The sequence below is a fragment of the Taurulus bubalis genome (genome assembly GCF_910589615.1).
Source record: "Taurulus bubalis genome assembly, chromosome: 20".
Taxonomy (NCBI): domain Eukaryota; kingdom Metazoa; phylum Chordata; class Actinopteri; order Perciformes; family Cottidae; genus Taurulus; species Taurulus bubalis.
In genome coordinates this window covers 2,517,963-2,535,358 of record NC_136608.1, presented here as the reverse complement: position 1 = coordinate 2,535,358, position 17,396 = coordinate 2,517,963, and the positions used below count along the sequence as shown (strand labels likewise).

Sequence of the window (17,396 nt, the reverse complement as noted above, 5' to 3'; positions counted from 1 at the left end):
GTTACAATTTCCTCCAACCTTGTTAGTGGGTGATGAAACAATACAATTACTGTAAAAGTCGGGTTACAAGCCGCTACTACGTTCGGTGGGTGTCCCCGTTAGTTCCTCGCTGTAGCCAGCTAGCGCTGCTGCTAGTTCCCTGCTAACTTCCGCTAGCGATCCGCTAGCTCTCGCTGCTCTCGCTAGCTCTCGCTAGCTCTCCGCTAGCTCTCGCTGCTCTCGCTAGCTCTTCGCTAGCTCTCGCTGCTCTCGCTAGCTCTTCGCTAGCTCTGGCTGCTCTCGCTAGTTCCCCGACAACCACCGAAGGTAGCGGGATCAGCCCCGGCTGAGGGGGCGCGGGCAGGAGCAGCAGCAGCAGGGAGCAACCACAGAAGGTAGTAGCGGCTTGTAACCCGGCTTTTACGGTAAATTAGATGTATTGGTAGAATTGTTCCTTCATAACTAAATTGAATAATGGATACGTTTCAGAACCAGCGGTAGAGGCCGTATTTAAAACCAGCTCTAAAGGCAGCTTTCCCAACTCCGATTGGCCAGAAAGAAAGAAAGACATTATCCTTTATTACACTGGAAGCCGACGTGAACAGCCGGATGTATTTGCCCCCTTGTGACCTCGCACTGCCGGTCTCCAAGAAGTCTTCTGCGTGTCTTGTTGTGTGTTGATTATATATGTAATTGTACAAATGGGTGATTATGTCACGTGAAATGCCCCATGAATCTGTGAGCACCATAAGGGACAGGGTGATGGTTGGATTGTTCTCAGCTCCCCGCTCACAAACCTTTGGCTCTTTTACTTCCTGGTGCCCTTTAAGGCCCCTGTGTTCTGTAACTGTGACACACTGTTCCAACATGCATTTTGGCTCCACTGGCAAAACGCACGGGCCCCTGGAGAAATCTGTTTCCAATTACGTGGTGCATGAAACATCAATTGTTTTCCTGAGCGCCCAGGGAGGTGCTGTGGGATTCACGAGCTCTGAGAACCCCCCGTCTGTCTCCAAGGCTCCGTATTACCATACTGCTAATAGCCCCAAGGGTGGCTGGATGCGGGGGTTAGGTTCCACACGCCCTCTGGTCGTGTCTAGATCACTGTTGCTGAGCCGGCAGACCGTACCCCCAAAAGAACCCCACAGCTCGGTTTATCAAGCTAGCGTCCCATCGACCTAGTTAAAAATGAGCCGTCTAGACACCAACAGAGGTGCTGTTAAAATCAACAACACAAGCTCATACATCAACTGAAATATAATAATGATAGTGCCACCCCTTAATAATGAAGATGCACAGCCGTATGCTTGCCTGGAATGGGTTGTTCAGTGCTCTGATAATCAGGTGTTTTTAGATGTCCTGCTATTATTAGTCGATACGAACCTCCTGAGCCAGAGAAAGTCCTTCATCTGAAGAACTCAGACAATCCATAAGCATGAATAAGCGATATACATACTCCTTTGGCTTTGATCAGATGAGAGGTAAGTTGTGATGTGTTGGAATGCTTCTCGCCATGTTTAAGGAGATATGGGAAATCCATTTGATATCCAACCCAGGACTGAATTGAGAGCATGCACTCATATTAAGTACCCCTTTCCCTTTTGATCCTACGACTGCCTCTAACCGCTTCCAAGGAAGACACACCTTGTGACACCCAACTTTGAAGTTTCTTATTTCCACGCTGACATGAGGCTGTTTTCATGAGAAGCCACACAGTTGCAGACGTCAGCGCTTTTATCAGTTGCTCATCAGCTCACGAGGTACGGCAGCTCGTCACGCTGCGGCAGATCCCTCCGGAGGAAACTCTGATGCTCAGTTACGGAGAGACGCTTCAATGGTTGAGGTCGTGAGTCCACGCCCACAGATTCTATTTATTCAAGAGACAGAAGTGATGTTCGGTCTCTTTGAAGCGGGAACGGTGAGGCCTTTCTGCCCAAGTGGCACCCTTTTAAAAGATGAATAAATTAATAATATGTACAAATTAAATAATGTATAGTTCAGAGTTCCCCTACTTCCAGAGCCCCCGATCACACAGGTTCACCAGAAACCCCTCCAGCTCAGGTTCCAGCAGACAGACCCAGATATCCGGTTTCGCGGCCGCCTTTGGCCTTTGACCTGCAAATTTCCTCAAACTTTTTTTGTCATGAAAAAATATTAAATGAAAGTCGCCCCTAGTAAAATCATGTGAATGGTTTTATTTAATTATTTGATCAGATACCTCTTTATTACCGCCACGAACACTTTGAACACTTTAATTCATTCACCTGCAATATCTAATACATGCAATACGTTCAAGTACTTTTATATACTTTTTATTTGATTTAATATTCAGTCTGTATATTTAATATTCTTCTTTACTGTTCTTGTTTTTATTAGTTTACTGTTTATTTATATTACTTGATTTGTATCTTTACTTGTGAGCTGCTGTAACCCTGTAATTTCCCCACTGCGGGACTAATAAAAGATTATCTTATTTTATCTTAAAACCAGGAACGTTTTTCTAACCCTATTTTATTAAGAAAAAAAAATCATTTATTAAAAGACTCCTTTTGCCAAACAATCTAAATTATTTTGTGAAAGAGAGAAGTTGTGTTCTTCCCATGGAGCGTCTTGATGTGTGACATCCGAGCAGAAATGCATGTTCTCCCAAAACGTTGCGGCCAAGAGAAGCGGTCTGCCTGGTCGCGTTGTCATGGAGACTGTGGAGCACGCTGGTGATGTCTGGGGATTACTTCAAATCAAGAGCGTTCATTTACACCCTAACTTCTGCTCAATGTGAGTCTCCTTTCCACCAAAAGAACCACAAGAGATGTTTTCATCAAAGGACATTTATTGAGACGCTTTTGGCCCAAATGAGCCACAAACACAAATAAAGGGTTTAATAGCAAATGTACGTCTCCCTCTGGAATCTGACAACTTTGATCTCTCCAAATAGCTTCATGCCAGCAATTAAAATGATATCACTTCGGGATGAAACTCACTCCTTAACAATACAATAGTCGTCGTCGTCGTCGAACAACTAAAAGTGAGTACAAAAGGAACTGCGCAGTATTACAATGCTGTAGAAAGAAAATTGCAATAACGGCGTGACGGAGAGAAATACCTTGTTAACCAGTGAATCTCAAGAGGCACATGTTGGAGTTGATCAGAACGTTCACGTGCACACAATATGCTGCTGAGACTAAGGAGGAGGTTGGATTTAGGGAGGTCGGTTTTAAGTAAGAACCATGTCATTTCTCTGGGAGTGATAGACACGTTGAATAGTCGGGCGGCTTCATCTGGAACTCACGTTTGAAACACATCAATCTGAAAAAATAACCAAAATCTGGTGTTTAATCAGGTCGTGTTCACACCGATATGTCGGTCTGAAGTAAGGAGAAAACCAGCCCACGCTGACATGGAAACGGCTGATTGGTGGAGCGCATGCGTGTAGAGTCTATGCACACATGCACTGTAAGCAGCGTGCCAACATCCACCGTGGAATGATTCTTCTTTCGGGGGCTAACGGACAAAAGAAGGACATGAATGACGGTGAACACGGACGTCAAACACAGAAGAGTTCATGGTTTGTTTTGCAGGAGATTCAGAGAGGGGCTGTTGACATCAGGAGGCTGATGAAAAGATAACAAGATACAAACAAAGTGACTTCATCTGTGGATCGGTTGACCTAAAGCAATAATTGACCATTCACTAAGCCCGCCTCCTCTTACTTCCTGTTGCTGATTTTGATGGCTGACATTCAATGAGCTAATTCAGCTAACGTTAAATGAATGAGTCGGTCTTAGCTAGCTGATGAAATGATGGCTAGAATACTGAGGCTGATGCTACAGGCCCCAGGTCAGTTTCAATGGAAGCCGGTGACGTGAAGCTAAAAGCCAAAGTCTTGTTCCAGCGCTCAGCGACATTCTCTCTCCAAACTAAACTAGTTGTGGCCTAAAAGACACCAACACTAAATAAATACATTATTGCCCTTGTTGGTCGGTATGATAAAAGATCACATTTTCATTCTAACATAACTCCGTTTGGCTGCTCAGCTTACTTACTTATTCCTGTTAGGGAAGCAAAAGCTTTGAGGATGACCACTGACCATGTGTTAGCCACCGGGCCGCTAGCTCTAGAAACGTTTCTGGACTAAACTTGATTAAATCACGTAAACAGTGGAAGTGCTAGTCGTGAACGGGGCTTTTTTAATGTTACCTGTAACTCCACAGAGCAACATACAACTGTAGGTTATAACAACCCAGACTGAGTCATTACTGTAGGTCGTAAGCTAGCTAGCTAGTTAGCCTTAGAGCAGATAAAAACAATGTTGCACCCGTTACAGCACTTCAACATGGGGAGAAGTCCACAGCTGGCTGTACAGACCCAACACGCCCAGTTGACTGGACAAGGGGTTTAGTGAAGGGTCAATTCTCAACAGCTGGGTACCAGGCAGTCTTGAAATAAAAGACCTTTAACATTATCCATACATTTCATTTGGAACCTTTTTGTAATTCGGTCCATGTTAGCATCATTCACTGCAGAAGAAGTCATGTAAACTCAGAATAGAGAGCTGTAGAATTAGACTGGAATTCATTTACTTGCTGGTCTCCCAAAAGGGTTGGGAACCCCTGACCACCATCGAGGCAGGTTTGAAAACACATAAGTATATATATATATATATAATTAAAAAAACAGCTGCAGAAACGCGTCCGTGCATGGTCGCTTCCTTGCAGCTGGGAGCAACGGTCCAGCCTCAGCCTGGCAGAGAACAGAGAGGGAGAACTAAATACAAAAAAAAGGGACAATTAGAACTGTTCTGTATGGAAAGAGCACATTTGGATACTGGGGAAAAAAGAAAAGAAAAAACAGACACATGAAAAGGGGAAGAAACGTCAACTTCTCCGCTAATACAAATCCACTGCTGGTAGACCGGCTAACATGGCAGCTCAAAGCGGTTGTTCAGTCGATCCGGGATGAACCTCCACCGTCTCTGTGTCCCTCCACTGACTGGATGTTGCAAAGCCGCAACACACAAGGCAGGTAATGAAGTTTGTGACAAGGTGGGTGGTAAAGCCCCAAAATATACACCAACAAAAGATATTTTTAAGTAGCAGACCTCCGATGATGCCTGGCTGGCAGCAAAGCACCTCGCAGCAGCAGAGAGGTTCTGCTCCTCTTAGCAAGACCAGCAATAACATATGCAAGTGCTTCAATGCAAACTATGCAGATCAAAATCTGTGCTGAGAACAGTCTAATTTTATGGAACATAATGTATTTTGTGTGTTATATAAAAAAAGAAAGAAGCCAAGAGCAGAAAATAGTTTCCAAAACCCTCATGTGGATTCAGTGAAGTGAAGCGGAGGAATGTGCTGGCCAGCGACAGAGGGCACCCACGCTCCCACAGGCTCGAGGGAGTGAGACGTCGGGTGTCAGAGGTGGGCGGCTTCCCGCCAGCGCCGATGCCTCGTGGTCAGAGGCCTCAGTCGCCCACGTCGCTGTCCTGGTCTCCTATGACCCACAGGAAGTGGAAGCTGAGCGCCAGCAGGGCGGTGCCCAGAAGGTCGCCCAGAGCCGTCAGGTACGGGATGGAAAAACTGTCGGGATCTTTGCCGCTCCGCCACATCGAGTGCACCATCCAGTCCGCTATGCACAGCAGCAGCAGCACCTGGAAGAGACAGACAGGAGGATTGTGAGGATATTGAGGGAGGCCCCCGCTGTCATTTCACTCGGAAAGAACAGGCAGAGAATACATCATCCATCCATTTAAAGCTATCCATTATGGAGGTCAGAATCAATCACTTCAAATGAACGGTTCGGCGGCTTTGGAAACACTTCTTTTAATTCTTGCTGAGAGTTTGATGAGTAAGTTGATTCCACTCTAATGTCTGCATGGTAAATATTCAATTCAATTCAGTTTATTTTATATAGCCAACATCACAAATACAAGTTTGCCTCAGAGGGCTTTACAATCTGTACACATGACATCCCTGTCCCGGGACCTCACATCGGATCAGGAAAAACTCCCCCAATAAAGATAGTAAAACCCTTTCACAGGGGAAAAAAATAAAAATATGTAGCTTAGCACAAAGACTGGAAACGGTAACATCCTGGTGTTTCCACGTGTTGTCTGGCAAACGGTCTCAAACTGTCTCAGCGAAGAAAGTCTGGGACGTAAGAGTCCTTTTTACACTTTGGTCTGGTAGGAACAAATAACATACAACACAGAGGCAATCATTTCATTAGTGAGCTTCAGAGGAACTGGCTGGTTGATTTCTTTCTTGCTTTCCAAGATGACAAATAAGCTGATTTCCCAAAATGTCAAATGTCTAGCAATGTGCATCCCTCCCTAGAGTCACGCTCTCACATCTGGCTCCAAAAAGACAAGATGGCGACCAACGGGTCAAGGTGGTTTCCTCCACTAGTTTCAGTACCAGCCTTGCAGTCTATGGGCTGAACCATGAGGGCGAACATGGTGACAGTTACACCTGCGAACCATCTGACTGCTAACATTGTACCTGTGAGCATGTTAGCATGTTGTCGTTAGCATTTCGCTCAAAGCACCATGAGCCTTACAGAGCCACTAGCTTGGCTATAAACTCTTCTTAATGACAATAATGCGGATACAAATAAAAAAGAATGGTTATTGTTGTTGTCACTAATATGTTGTAGAAGTGAGCCTGAATCTGGAAACTCCTGATTCATTTATGTTCTTTTCTTGTTCCTTTTGACTCGTTTTCATGGCAATCCCAAAGAATAATATGGCAAAAGAAAAGAGGATAAGGAGAGGCAGTCTGAGTGTACAAAGAAAAGAAAGAATAGCAAGACGGAGGCGACAAGAAGAAGCCTGGGAGGAACCAGTGCTACCAAACGCTGTGCAGAAAGGCATAAACACTTAAACTGTAGCGCGGACACAGAGGACGAGGAGTAATGAACAGAGCAGCAGACCGAGAGTCGAGTTAAGAGAGTTATTCATAATTCAAGTTTCCACGCATGGAGCCAACCGTGCCGACAGTAAAAGAGAAGTCCATTAAAAGATAAGGACGAGTCTATAATTTAAGGGGAAATGGGCTGTCCAGAGTTGTGTGCAAACATTCTAAAAACAAAAAAAGGACGGCAGTCATCGGAAGATATTAACATGCCGGGGAACACAAGCAGCAGGGATGGTATCAAGAGGGAGCGGGGATAATTGATTACGACAACATATCATTTCATTAGAGGAACACACTAATGCATGAGCTCTGATAACCTGCTGACAGCCCCACTCGTCTTCGGATGCGGGAGACTTTCTGAGATGGAACGTCTAATCCTCTTTCCTGCCCAACGGCGTGCAGCGCGGCGCGATGAACGCGTCGTCCGGGCGCACTATTAAACTTTTAAACCCGACGACCGACAGCCTCGTGTAGCATAATCTATATAAACTATACACTGAGAACATCTTGTTGCTATGCAGAATCAGTACCTTAAAAGTCGGGTTACAAGCCGCTTCTACCTCCGGTGGGTGTCCCCAGTGTACAAAGCAGAGCTAGCAGCAGCGCTAACTAGCACTGCTGCTAGCTCCCTGCTGCTGCTACTGGCCACTGCTGCTGCTGCCACTGCCCGAGTCGGGTGTCGAGCCGGGGCTGGTCCCGCTACCTTCGGTGGTTGTCGGAGCGCTAGCTGGCCACAGCGGGGAGCTAACGGGGACACTGACGAAGGTAGTAGCGGCTTGTAACCCGACCTTTATGCTAAGCAACAGGACAAGTTTCTAACCGGAAGCGATCTGGTTTCCATTTGTGATCCGAGTAGTATCGACCAATCACGTCAAAGAGTTGGATAGGCATCGTTCTTCTTCTGCCAACACAAACTGGGAACCCACCGGCTAGCGTCTGACAAGGATTCATCATGACGGCCTGAAACCAGCTTGTAAACTGTCATTATTACTGTGAATACGCAAGAAGACGACTGTAACCGGAACAACGCCATCAACCTCCTCAATGCCGAGGAATTGTAGTGGACTCTAAACTCATATTCATGGTCTACTTTATTGCCTTTGTATGAGCCCTGTAAAGAAACAAGTCAAGTATGACATACACTATAAAGAAACAAGGGTTTAATATCTTGTAAACTGTTTGTTTGGCTGCAAGATTTGTACTCAAGTACAGATTTTTCAAGACATCCCATTTCTAAAAACAAATCGTCCTTCTTTAAGAAATCCTCAGGCGTGTTAAAAGTGCTTTTATCAGTGAACATTCGTGAGCGTCAAGTCTGAGAAGTTCTAATCCCACGCACAGTTACAACACATGAAGAAGTGCCTGACCGAGCAGATCTAAACCCAAACGGCATCAGCTGCTGTTGGGAAACAGGAGCTCTGCTGGGCCTCCTTTGTCGCTCGGGAAATGATGGTGTAAGATCTTCATGGCCAAGTTTCAGGTTTCTCGGGAGGTCCCAAACCTTCCTGCTCAGGCAGGTTTTCCTGACACCAGTATTTACAGGGGTTTCAAAAAGTACATACAAATAAATGTAAACTTTGATTCAATGTATAACTTAGAAAGAATGAATCAGGCTATCTGTGAAATCACTTAAATCATACCACGTTCTGTTATACTGATTTCATAAATGCTTAAAACATTGAAAGTGCAACATGGTCTAGCGGGGCCGGGCATCGAACCGCCGATCCTCTGATTGAAGGACGACCACTGATACACAGCAGTCCTCAGAGAAGCAAAGACGGAGAGAAACCTGAGAGAGGTTTCAGGCCGTCGGCCCTTCAAGCATTAAGATGCATCTCATTCCCACATTTTGGCAAAACAAATGAAGGAGACAAATAAAACACCGTGGCTTTCCATCAGGCGGCCTCGCCCTCCGCGTCTGTGTTCCTAATCAGGTCTGAGTGTCTGCGAGACAAAGCGGTTTGATGTTCTGAGACGGCCACGCTCGCCTGCGTCTGCCTCCGTGTCAATTTCGCCAATTACAATCCACTTACGCAGGCGGCGGGACCGAGAGCCGAGTGGGTCGACTCCTCCGGCTCTAACAAACAGAGCTGGACAGACGCCCGGCCAAAACCAGTACCGACAAAGGTCCTCGCTCCGACGTGTGCAGCGTTCTGGAAACGTTCTTTCTTCTGGCATCTTTAATCATTCTCCTACACCTCTCGCAAAGTCATATTCACAAACTTCTTTACTGTCTATTACTGTCTGTATTAAGACTTGGGACTTGGACTTGCCCCTTAGGAAAAGAACATTTGACGAGCTAGATATGTGACCGGATCATCATCAGGAACGTTCCAAGCTTATTTTTGGTGAAATAAACCCAATCAGCTGCAAAGCTGCTCTCCTTTCTCATAGCCCGGCTCTCCACAGTGAGCTTTTCCCTGTGTCCAAATGTGTTAAAGGTTTTTTTGGGGGGAGTTTTGATTTTGGGCTCTACAAAATAAAATTAAATGAAATTGAAAAATGACAGGAGGTTTGATGGACCATGAGTTCTGACGTTAAACGTGCACAAACAAGCCAAAAAGAAACTGTGTTACCGTCCTAGTGTTTCAGTACCTTTGAACAAACAAATAGCTCCAATCCCATCTGCACGTATTCAAATGAGGTCATGGCAGACATTTAGAACAAAATGGGCCCTTTACTCTGCAAATAGTGCAATTCACAAAGATCAGCACTGATAGCGTCTTTAGCAAATTGGTGATAATAGAATCGCATTTAAAAAGGGACATCTTAATTAATTAAATGAATAAAGCCACCCATTTTAGGAAATACATGAGAAAAAAACTCTGCTGACTGTCGCCCCTCAAGTGCATTTATACTTTGCCACATGGATAACGGCAATCGGATGCAAGAAAGGACGTGAGTGTATTTATGCTTAAAACTCTACGTGTCTTTTGGTGACATGACCCTGAGAAGGGGGATAGTTGGGGCGATCAGCAGCCGCAACGGATTCTGTGTGAATTCGTCCCTCAGTGAACAAAATCAATGGTGATAAGTCGGGAAAAGTCGGGTTACAAGCCGCTACTACCTTCGGTCAGTGTCCCCGTTAGCTCCCTGCTGTAGACAGCTAGCGTTCATGCTAGCGCTCTGCTAGTTCCCCGCCAACTTCCCCGCCAACTTCCGCTAGTTCCCCGACAACCACCGAAGGTAGCGGGATCAGCCCCGGCTCGACACCCGACTTGGGCAGAGGGGACGCGGGCAGTAGCAGCAGCGGGGAGCTAGCAGCAGCGGGGAGCTAGCAGCAGCGCTAGCGCTGCTCCTAGCTTGCTACAGCGGGGACACTGACCGGAGGTAGGAGCGGCTTGTAACCCGACTTTTACGGTGCATCTCTTTTCTAGTCTCAAAGCGCTTTAACACTGCACGTCATCACTCACACCCCGATGAGCGACCCTGCTCTCCACTGAGCCACAGTCGCCCAATCATTGAGAGAGTTCATTTTTTGACCCGGCACTAAGCAACGATTAACTTAATGACCATAATTAAATGACCGTGCCTTCATGAGCACGGCACTCGTGTTATTTAGGTAAATATGTTATCGCATCGGACTCGGTGTCGGCTTTGGGAACAAATAACCGGTTCCTGTAAATCCTGTCCAGAATTGGACATTAGCTTATTAAGTCCGAAAAATGTAATGACGTTTTTTTTTCAACACACACACACACACACACACACACACACACACACACACACACACACACACACACACACAGGGTCTGCACTGCGCAAGTGTTGCTTCAGGTTGTGGTGAGAAGATTACATGAGATTCAGAAGGGCTGCTTCCATGCATCAGGAGTTTGACGGCTCAGCACACACACACACACACACACACACACACACACACACACACACACACACACACACACACACACCTGTAGAATACGGGGAGATGAAACTCTTTGAAGTCATCTCAGCCTCGTTCATTACCCCCTCAGTGATTGATGGTAAACAGCAGAGTCGTCTGTTGACTATAGAAAGCCAGGAATGTCTGTGTGAGAGTTTAAGCCTGAGCTCATGTGTATGGAATTATCCGTGATCTCATATATGATGTGTGCATTGGTTTAAATAAAGCCCCGTTTCAAGCTGCTCTCGCTGACATGAAGTCTCCTCTTGTTTAAATCAACTATTGCGTAAGTACGACCCTAAACCCTGCTCCGAGGAGCCGCTCCCCCTACTGGCGGCTGGAGGACAGTGCAGGTAAGAATCGACCGGACTCTTTAAAAACCCTTTGACCTTTACAAGCCTTTTCACATTTCTGATCCAATATTGTTTAATAACGTATTCTAGTTTACGACTTGAAGCTCAGGAACAACTTGAATACTTGACAAAATAAGTGCTTCAAAAGTCTTTTCCTGCTGCTACACAACTACTTACTCAACGAGGAGGTTTCAGGACTTACATAGTATGTCTTCGTGAAACATAAATGAAATGTGTAGAAGTGGTTTCCAGCACATAGCCGTGACCCGAGCAGGCGCCCAGATGTATTAACTGAAGCCCAAAACCCAGCAGCAGGACTGAAAAGCATGTTTTCTTTAAACAGTCGGCGTTCATCACAGCCAGAAGCTGGAAAACTGTCATAATCGTCAGATTGTCATCTTTCCAAGCATTTTTATATTGTTATTTATTTATCCGTCCAAGATAGAATAACGACCAGACTAGTGGCGGCAGGACATCACCGTGGAGGCGGATCAATACGTCGCCATTAAATACATCCCTAACTTATTGTGGCTTTTTCTTTGTATCCTCCCAAAGTGAGACATGAACATACATGAACATCATCATCATCATCATCATCATCAACTGCTCTCCATCCGAGCCGGACACATCCGGTTTTGAAACTGGATTCTAGTTGGTCGTCCGCAGCTCATTTCTGCTGCTCTACTCGAGCGAACCTCCAACTCTCAATCTACGTCTTGTTGAGATTTACAAGTGTTTCCTCCTCCGCACCATCTGCCGTCTCCTGGATCACCGAAATCTAAACATTTGTCTGGCTGGGATACACTTTGCTCAAGTCACACTTTTCTTTTTCAGAGGAAAAGACGGAGAATGTGATACGCCTCAGTGGAGAGGAAAAAGGATAATCGATCATACAACTCAAGTGGTGCATTCTGCTGCGTGTTCTAAACAAATGAAACAACCTACTGTGTGTCTTCTCGTGCCAAAGCAGGACCACACAGAGCTTTATTTTGTATTTGTTGCAGTAGTTGAAATGTAAATCCTGCCGTTAGTCAGAAGCAGAAGCAGCTGCACGTGCATCTGCTTCACAGACAAACGTGAAGCACGTTCACTTGTTTTGAGTGTGGGATTCTTTTTGTGCCGTGTTCTTCCTTCATGTCACATTTTCATTATCAAATAACTGCGTAGACAAGGTGAGCACAAACGGCAACCATGTTTTCACTTAAAGCCGACGCCAGTGTGCAGAGTTTAAAAGTCAGTGTGAATCTGTCACGTCTTTCACAGCAAGTCTTTTGAATTCATGGGCTGAATAATTAAACAAACCAGCTGCGGGGCTAAACTCCTGCCCTTTTCTGATTTTGACTTTGTTTATGCTTAAGGGTTACCTTTTAATTAAATTCGCCAAGAGTGCAGGTGGAGAAAAACACATCCGCTGAAGATGTGGATTCCTTACCTGATAGCGGTCCAGCATCGTACTGTGGAGGAAGAGAGGGCTCTGCCAACTACACCCATATCTTTAGGATGGATCATATTGTGTTTTTAGCGGTACGGAGGACCAAGAAGCTCAGCTGAGAGTCGAGAGATCAAGCGACAGATTAGCCGCAGGACTCCTGAGCGCTGATACCGTCTGATACCCAGCCGCCGCTCATAATGAGGTTTGGGCTTCAGGGCGAGAGATGGTCACCGCTGCAGAAGTCCCTTTACCACAGACGTGACTGCTTTGCATCTTAATGTGCAGCGGCCTTATGACCTCTGACCTCAGTATTAATAAATGTATAGCAATGCATATTCATCAGGGGGAAACTTTACGAACCCCTTTTTCAGAGTTTCTTGACATCCAAACTGTGGAACTAGTATTCTCTCCCTCTCTTTCTTTCTGTGACACCTTCTTCACTACGATGCCTCGGTTTATTGAGCGTCGCCTCATTCTTTGTCCACGTATGCTGTGGGCTCATACAGCACTGTTTAAGCTGTGTGTTCTACTCTTGTTTGCTAAGTCTTCAGTTTTTTTATTATTAACTCTTGATTTGTGCAAATCACCAGCCACTGCATGCCAAGATATGCAGAACTCGAGTCAATTCTACGGCCTCCTTCCTCTCCCCACGCGGGGAAGCTGCCGTGAGCCTCGCTCAGACATCTCCACCACTCCAGCTGCAGAAACGTTTCAATTTCTCTCCTAATTTTCTGCGGCTTTCTCTGTAAATGGAGCATTATCAAACCGCAGCGTGTGCAATTCACGCTTATCGCCTGCTATTAAAGAAACAGACGGTTACAGTTCTTTCTGTGACATTATTGAATTGGGCCGCTGCTACAGAGCCCCCATGTCGGGCTGAAGCCGCACTGGAAGGTCTGCATGTATTCAATCACGAATGGATGAGAGTTTCAGGCAATTGGATGTTTGAAATGCAGGTCATGTGTGAATTAAACATTGATTTCATTGCTTGGGGTTGCAGCGGGACATTGGCTGAAATACATCGGCATGGGTACGGTGATTCCACTTTGCAGACACGCCGTAATGCGCCACACCGGCTGGGACTACAGAGAGACACGACTAATGCTGCTGTCCTCCTCACTCAAGTGTCCAGACGCTCACCCACTTCCCAAACAATCCAATTCCAAACGTGGAAATCATTCAAATGAATGTTCCCCGTGCAGGTCGGGGCTCGTAAATTACAGTCGAGCTCATTTGAGTTTACCGTCGGGCGATTTGATGAGAGGCAGAATGTTTATTATGGTCATTAGTGCCTGGGTTGGAGTCTAGGTGGAGAGGCAAGCGCACCCGGCTCATAATCCTCAGACAGAAACAGGTTTGTTTTGCCATCTCCTCTTCAGGTGTCACGACCTTCAGCTCTCACCACATCGCCCGTTTACAACTCAACCACAGACCCAAGTACAATCCAGACTAGTGCAGGTACCGCTACCGCTAGTGAGCTGCGTCGGCTCATGTTTGACACCTGAGCAATAAGCTTCGAGTCCTGTTTTTTTATTTCCAATATCACAGTGTTTGGAATATACTTGGAATACAGATGGGCAGTGCAGAAATCAACATGTGGAAGAGTGGAGCGGTTTGGAAGAGGGCCTGCTTTGGCAGAAGTTTCTTCACTAACTCTGCAGTCACAGCTCGTGATTTGGCGAGACTTCGTTAAATAAAGTAGTTTGCAGGACATAAAATGTTCACAGTGACATAAAATATAATGCTAAATGTTCAACAACAAACACTAGTGACAAGCAAAGGGTAATGAAGGAGTCTATTGTTTTACTTTTGTTTGTTTCCATGGGTTCAAACTAGTATCGAGACTGGTGACATTTCTCAGTCCGTACCTTTTACCTTTGCATGGTCGCTGCTCCAGACTCTCTTCTCCCATCAGGGGGTTTCTGTATTGGCCTTGAAAACTCATTTATATCCACATCTGACCAAAATATCATCACATCAACATCTTATCCTATTAGATATTTGTGCAAAATTGTCTCAATTAACATATTCATTCTTAAATTCTGACCAAAACATTTATTTTGTGAAGTCACATGACCTTGAGCTTTGACCTCCAAAATCTAAATCAGTTCAACCTTGAGTTCCAGGTGGACGCTTATGCCAAATGTGATAAATATTCCCTCAAGGTGTCCCTGAAATATTGCTTTCGTTCTTGAGTCTTGATCAGGATTTTCATCTCGAGAAAAAATTAAGAGGTTTTTCGAGTTCAATACAAAGTCTAGCATTTGTCTATGTTGCAGTTTTAAAAATGAGCTGCAGACGTAGTTCCTAAAGCTGCATTATCTCTCCTGACCACCAGGGGGCGACTCCTCTGGTTGTATAGAAGTCTATATAAATGACTCTACTTCTCTGATGTATTCCCTCAGTAAACATTGTAAACATGAGTTTATGTCTCAATCTCTAGTTTCAAGTCTTCTTCAATACAGCATGATGTTCATTTAGTAAATTATGGTCATTTAGAGTCAAACAGACCATAAAGCAGGGGATGCTTTAGGGCGGGGCTAAGGTGATTGACAGGTCTCTATCAGAGCTCCGTATACGGCGACTCATCAAGGTGACGACCAAAACGCCAAACTCAAGGCTTCAAACCAATCGGTGACGACTATGATCTACAGTTAGTACAACTACTAAATACACTTCCATATTTTGTGCAGCACTTAGAATAGCGGACGTTAATTATGAGGCTGAGTCTGTTCCAAAACACTGATGACAAAGCAGATACAAGTCTATGAGTAATTCCTGCGGCATGCTTCAATAAACAACCCTTCCTGCAGTCACTTCACAGGAACCCTCCCAAAAGAACTCAGACTCCCAGACGCAGGTCAACAAAGACCAGAAAGAAGTTCATGAATTATTCTGCCACGCGGCGTCTCCTCTGCCTCGCAGCGTGACCCGCCTTGTAAACCAAGTCCAACATTTAAAAAAAACTAAAAGCAAAATGGTGTTTAAGGTTCTTAAATGCGATCAATCCAGTGTGCTCTCTTTAGTGGTTGTAAATATAAAGACGTGGAAGAGCTGCATGGGCCCGTCTGCCATTTGATAATCCATCTGGGACTGAGGCCCCTTAAAAGCAGCTCTTCTTGCTCAGAGCTTAATTGATTTGGAAGGTTTCCAGGGCCTCCAGGGCCAGGATCACATCCTAATGTTCAACGTCTGCATTCAAGGTTTATCAGGGATCCTTTCCAGCAACGCACTCATCCGATGCATCACAAGAACACGGCAGTAAATGCTCTCTGTTCCACACCTTGACACACACCTTCATAACCATCAAGTCGTTCCTTCATAACTATCTTAACTACCACCAAAACTAAAACATACAGAAGTGAGATTCCTTCGGTCAAACATTATATTTTCACATCTAACACGCTGAATTAAGGGTGTATCTCAACCAAGCCGGTCAGTGGAAACAATAACCAAGACGGTTTCGGTGGGTTGTATTTAGTTTCTGTCGACTTTGAATGAAGCATCTCGAAGAGAGAAAAAAGTGAATTCAGAAGGTTACATTTTTGGAAGTGGAAAAGGTGGTAGAACATTTCCTTTCTTGACCTTCTGCAGGTTTATGTTGTTTATTTATTAGACTAAAAGAACTTGTGGAACATCGTGGTGTCAGGGACTATTTCCCTATTTGCTAACGCCACTCTCAGTCCTCCCTCACGACTCTTACCCGGTAAATCATCACACAGCTGAGTGCATCGCCGCTGCTCAGACACTTTTTTTATTGGCCATCAACATCACATTTATATGCGTAATGTCAAAATAATATTTGAAGACTAAAAGGAGACTTCGGGTTGCGGTTACTCCCGTGAGACGGAGCTGTTGTTTTGTAGTCAAAGTCATCTTGAAAACACAACTCTTTAAAGCAGCATTCATAACGGTTATATTAAGACTCTGGATGCTGGAAAACAAGTCTTTTGTGTGGAATAAGGAGCAATGCATGCACACGGCTCACCTGCAGCATGGCGGCAGCCAGGTAGACGGACATGAAGATGGGGGTCAGGGTGGTGTGTCCGCTCTTCATCAGGTGGATGGTGTAGAGGAAAATCAGGTGACCGGGGATCACCAGGAGGAGGAGCACCTGAGCAGAGCGATGATTGGCTCCTGAGGAAATATAAACAGAGCTTACAGGTGAATACTGGAGAAACTTGAATGGCTCGATAACTAAAAATCGTTGGCGTGTCTGAGTGTAAACATTAAGAGAGTGAGACGGCGTGTGGGGTTCTCACCTTTACCCCAGAATGTGCGGCAGGGGTAGTAGCAGCCCTTGGCCTCGTCGGGAACCTCCCCAGGAGCGCAGTGGAAATGCAGGTGAGTGGAGAACCTGCTGGCCTGAATAGCCACCAGGTTTCCCCCGATGCCTGCAGGAGACGGGAGAGCACTCAGTCAGGTGAGGTCAGAGAGACAAAGTAAAGGCAGGTAAACGCGGCTATTCGTTAGCATTCCCTCATTGGGTGAATGAAGAACGGCTACCAACCAACACTGCACTTCCAGGGTTCCCTCTCTTTTCTAGAGACGTCACCAGCTGTTCGGGCTGCGCACTAATGAATCCCTTTTTCACAGGAATTATATTAACAGGGTTCATACACTTTTCCAGGACTTTAAACCAAATGTCCATGACAAACATTTAGTGAAATCTGGGTGTAAACAGTAAAAAGTGAGTAAATGTAGTATTTAAACTAACAATGAGAATACAAAGCATACAGTAAACCTTAAATGACTCAAATGAATGAGACAATAATTTGATTAAAAGAATAAACATTTATATAGATGCCTGTATGTATGCCTGCTTATATTTTGAGTCTTTT

At 45.2% G+C, this 17,396-nt stretch overlaps 1 protein-coding gene across 1 annotated transcript in view; it reads right to left on the bottom strand.

The window, feature by feature from the left end:
* Nucleotides 1-5,440: 5,440 nt before the first annotated feature.
* The window catches only part of slc41a2b (solute carrier family 41 member 2b), a gene marked incomplete at both ends in the record, with an annotated part of 28,485 nt that continues 16,529 nt past the window's right edge, over nt 5,441-17,396 (bottom strand). Inside the window, 3 exons of the mRNA XM_079235763.1 lie at nt 5,441-5,626; nt 16,544-16,692; nt 16,818-16,949. Coding sequence (XP_079091889.1) covers nt 5,441-5,626; nt 16,544-16,692; nt 16,818-16,949 — 467 coding nt within the window. The remainder of the gene's footprint in view (nt 5,627-16,543; nt 16,693-16,817; nt 16,950-17,396) is intronic.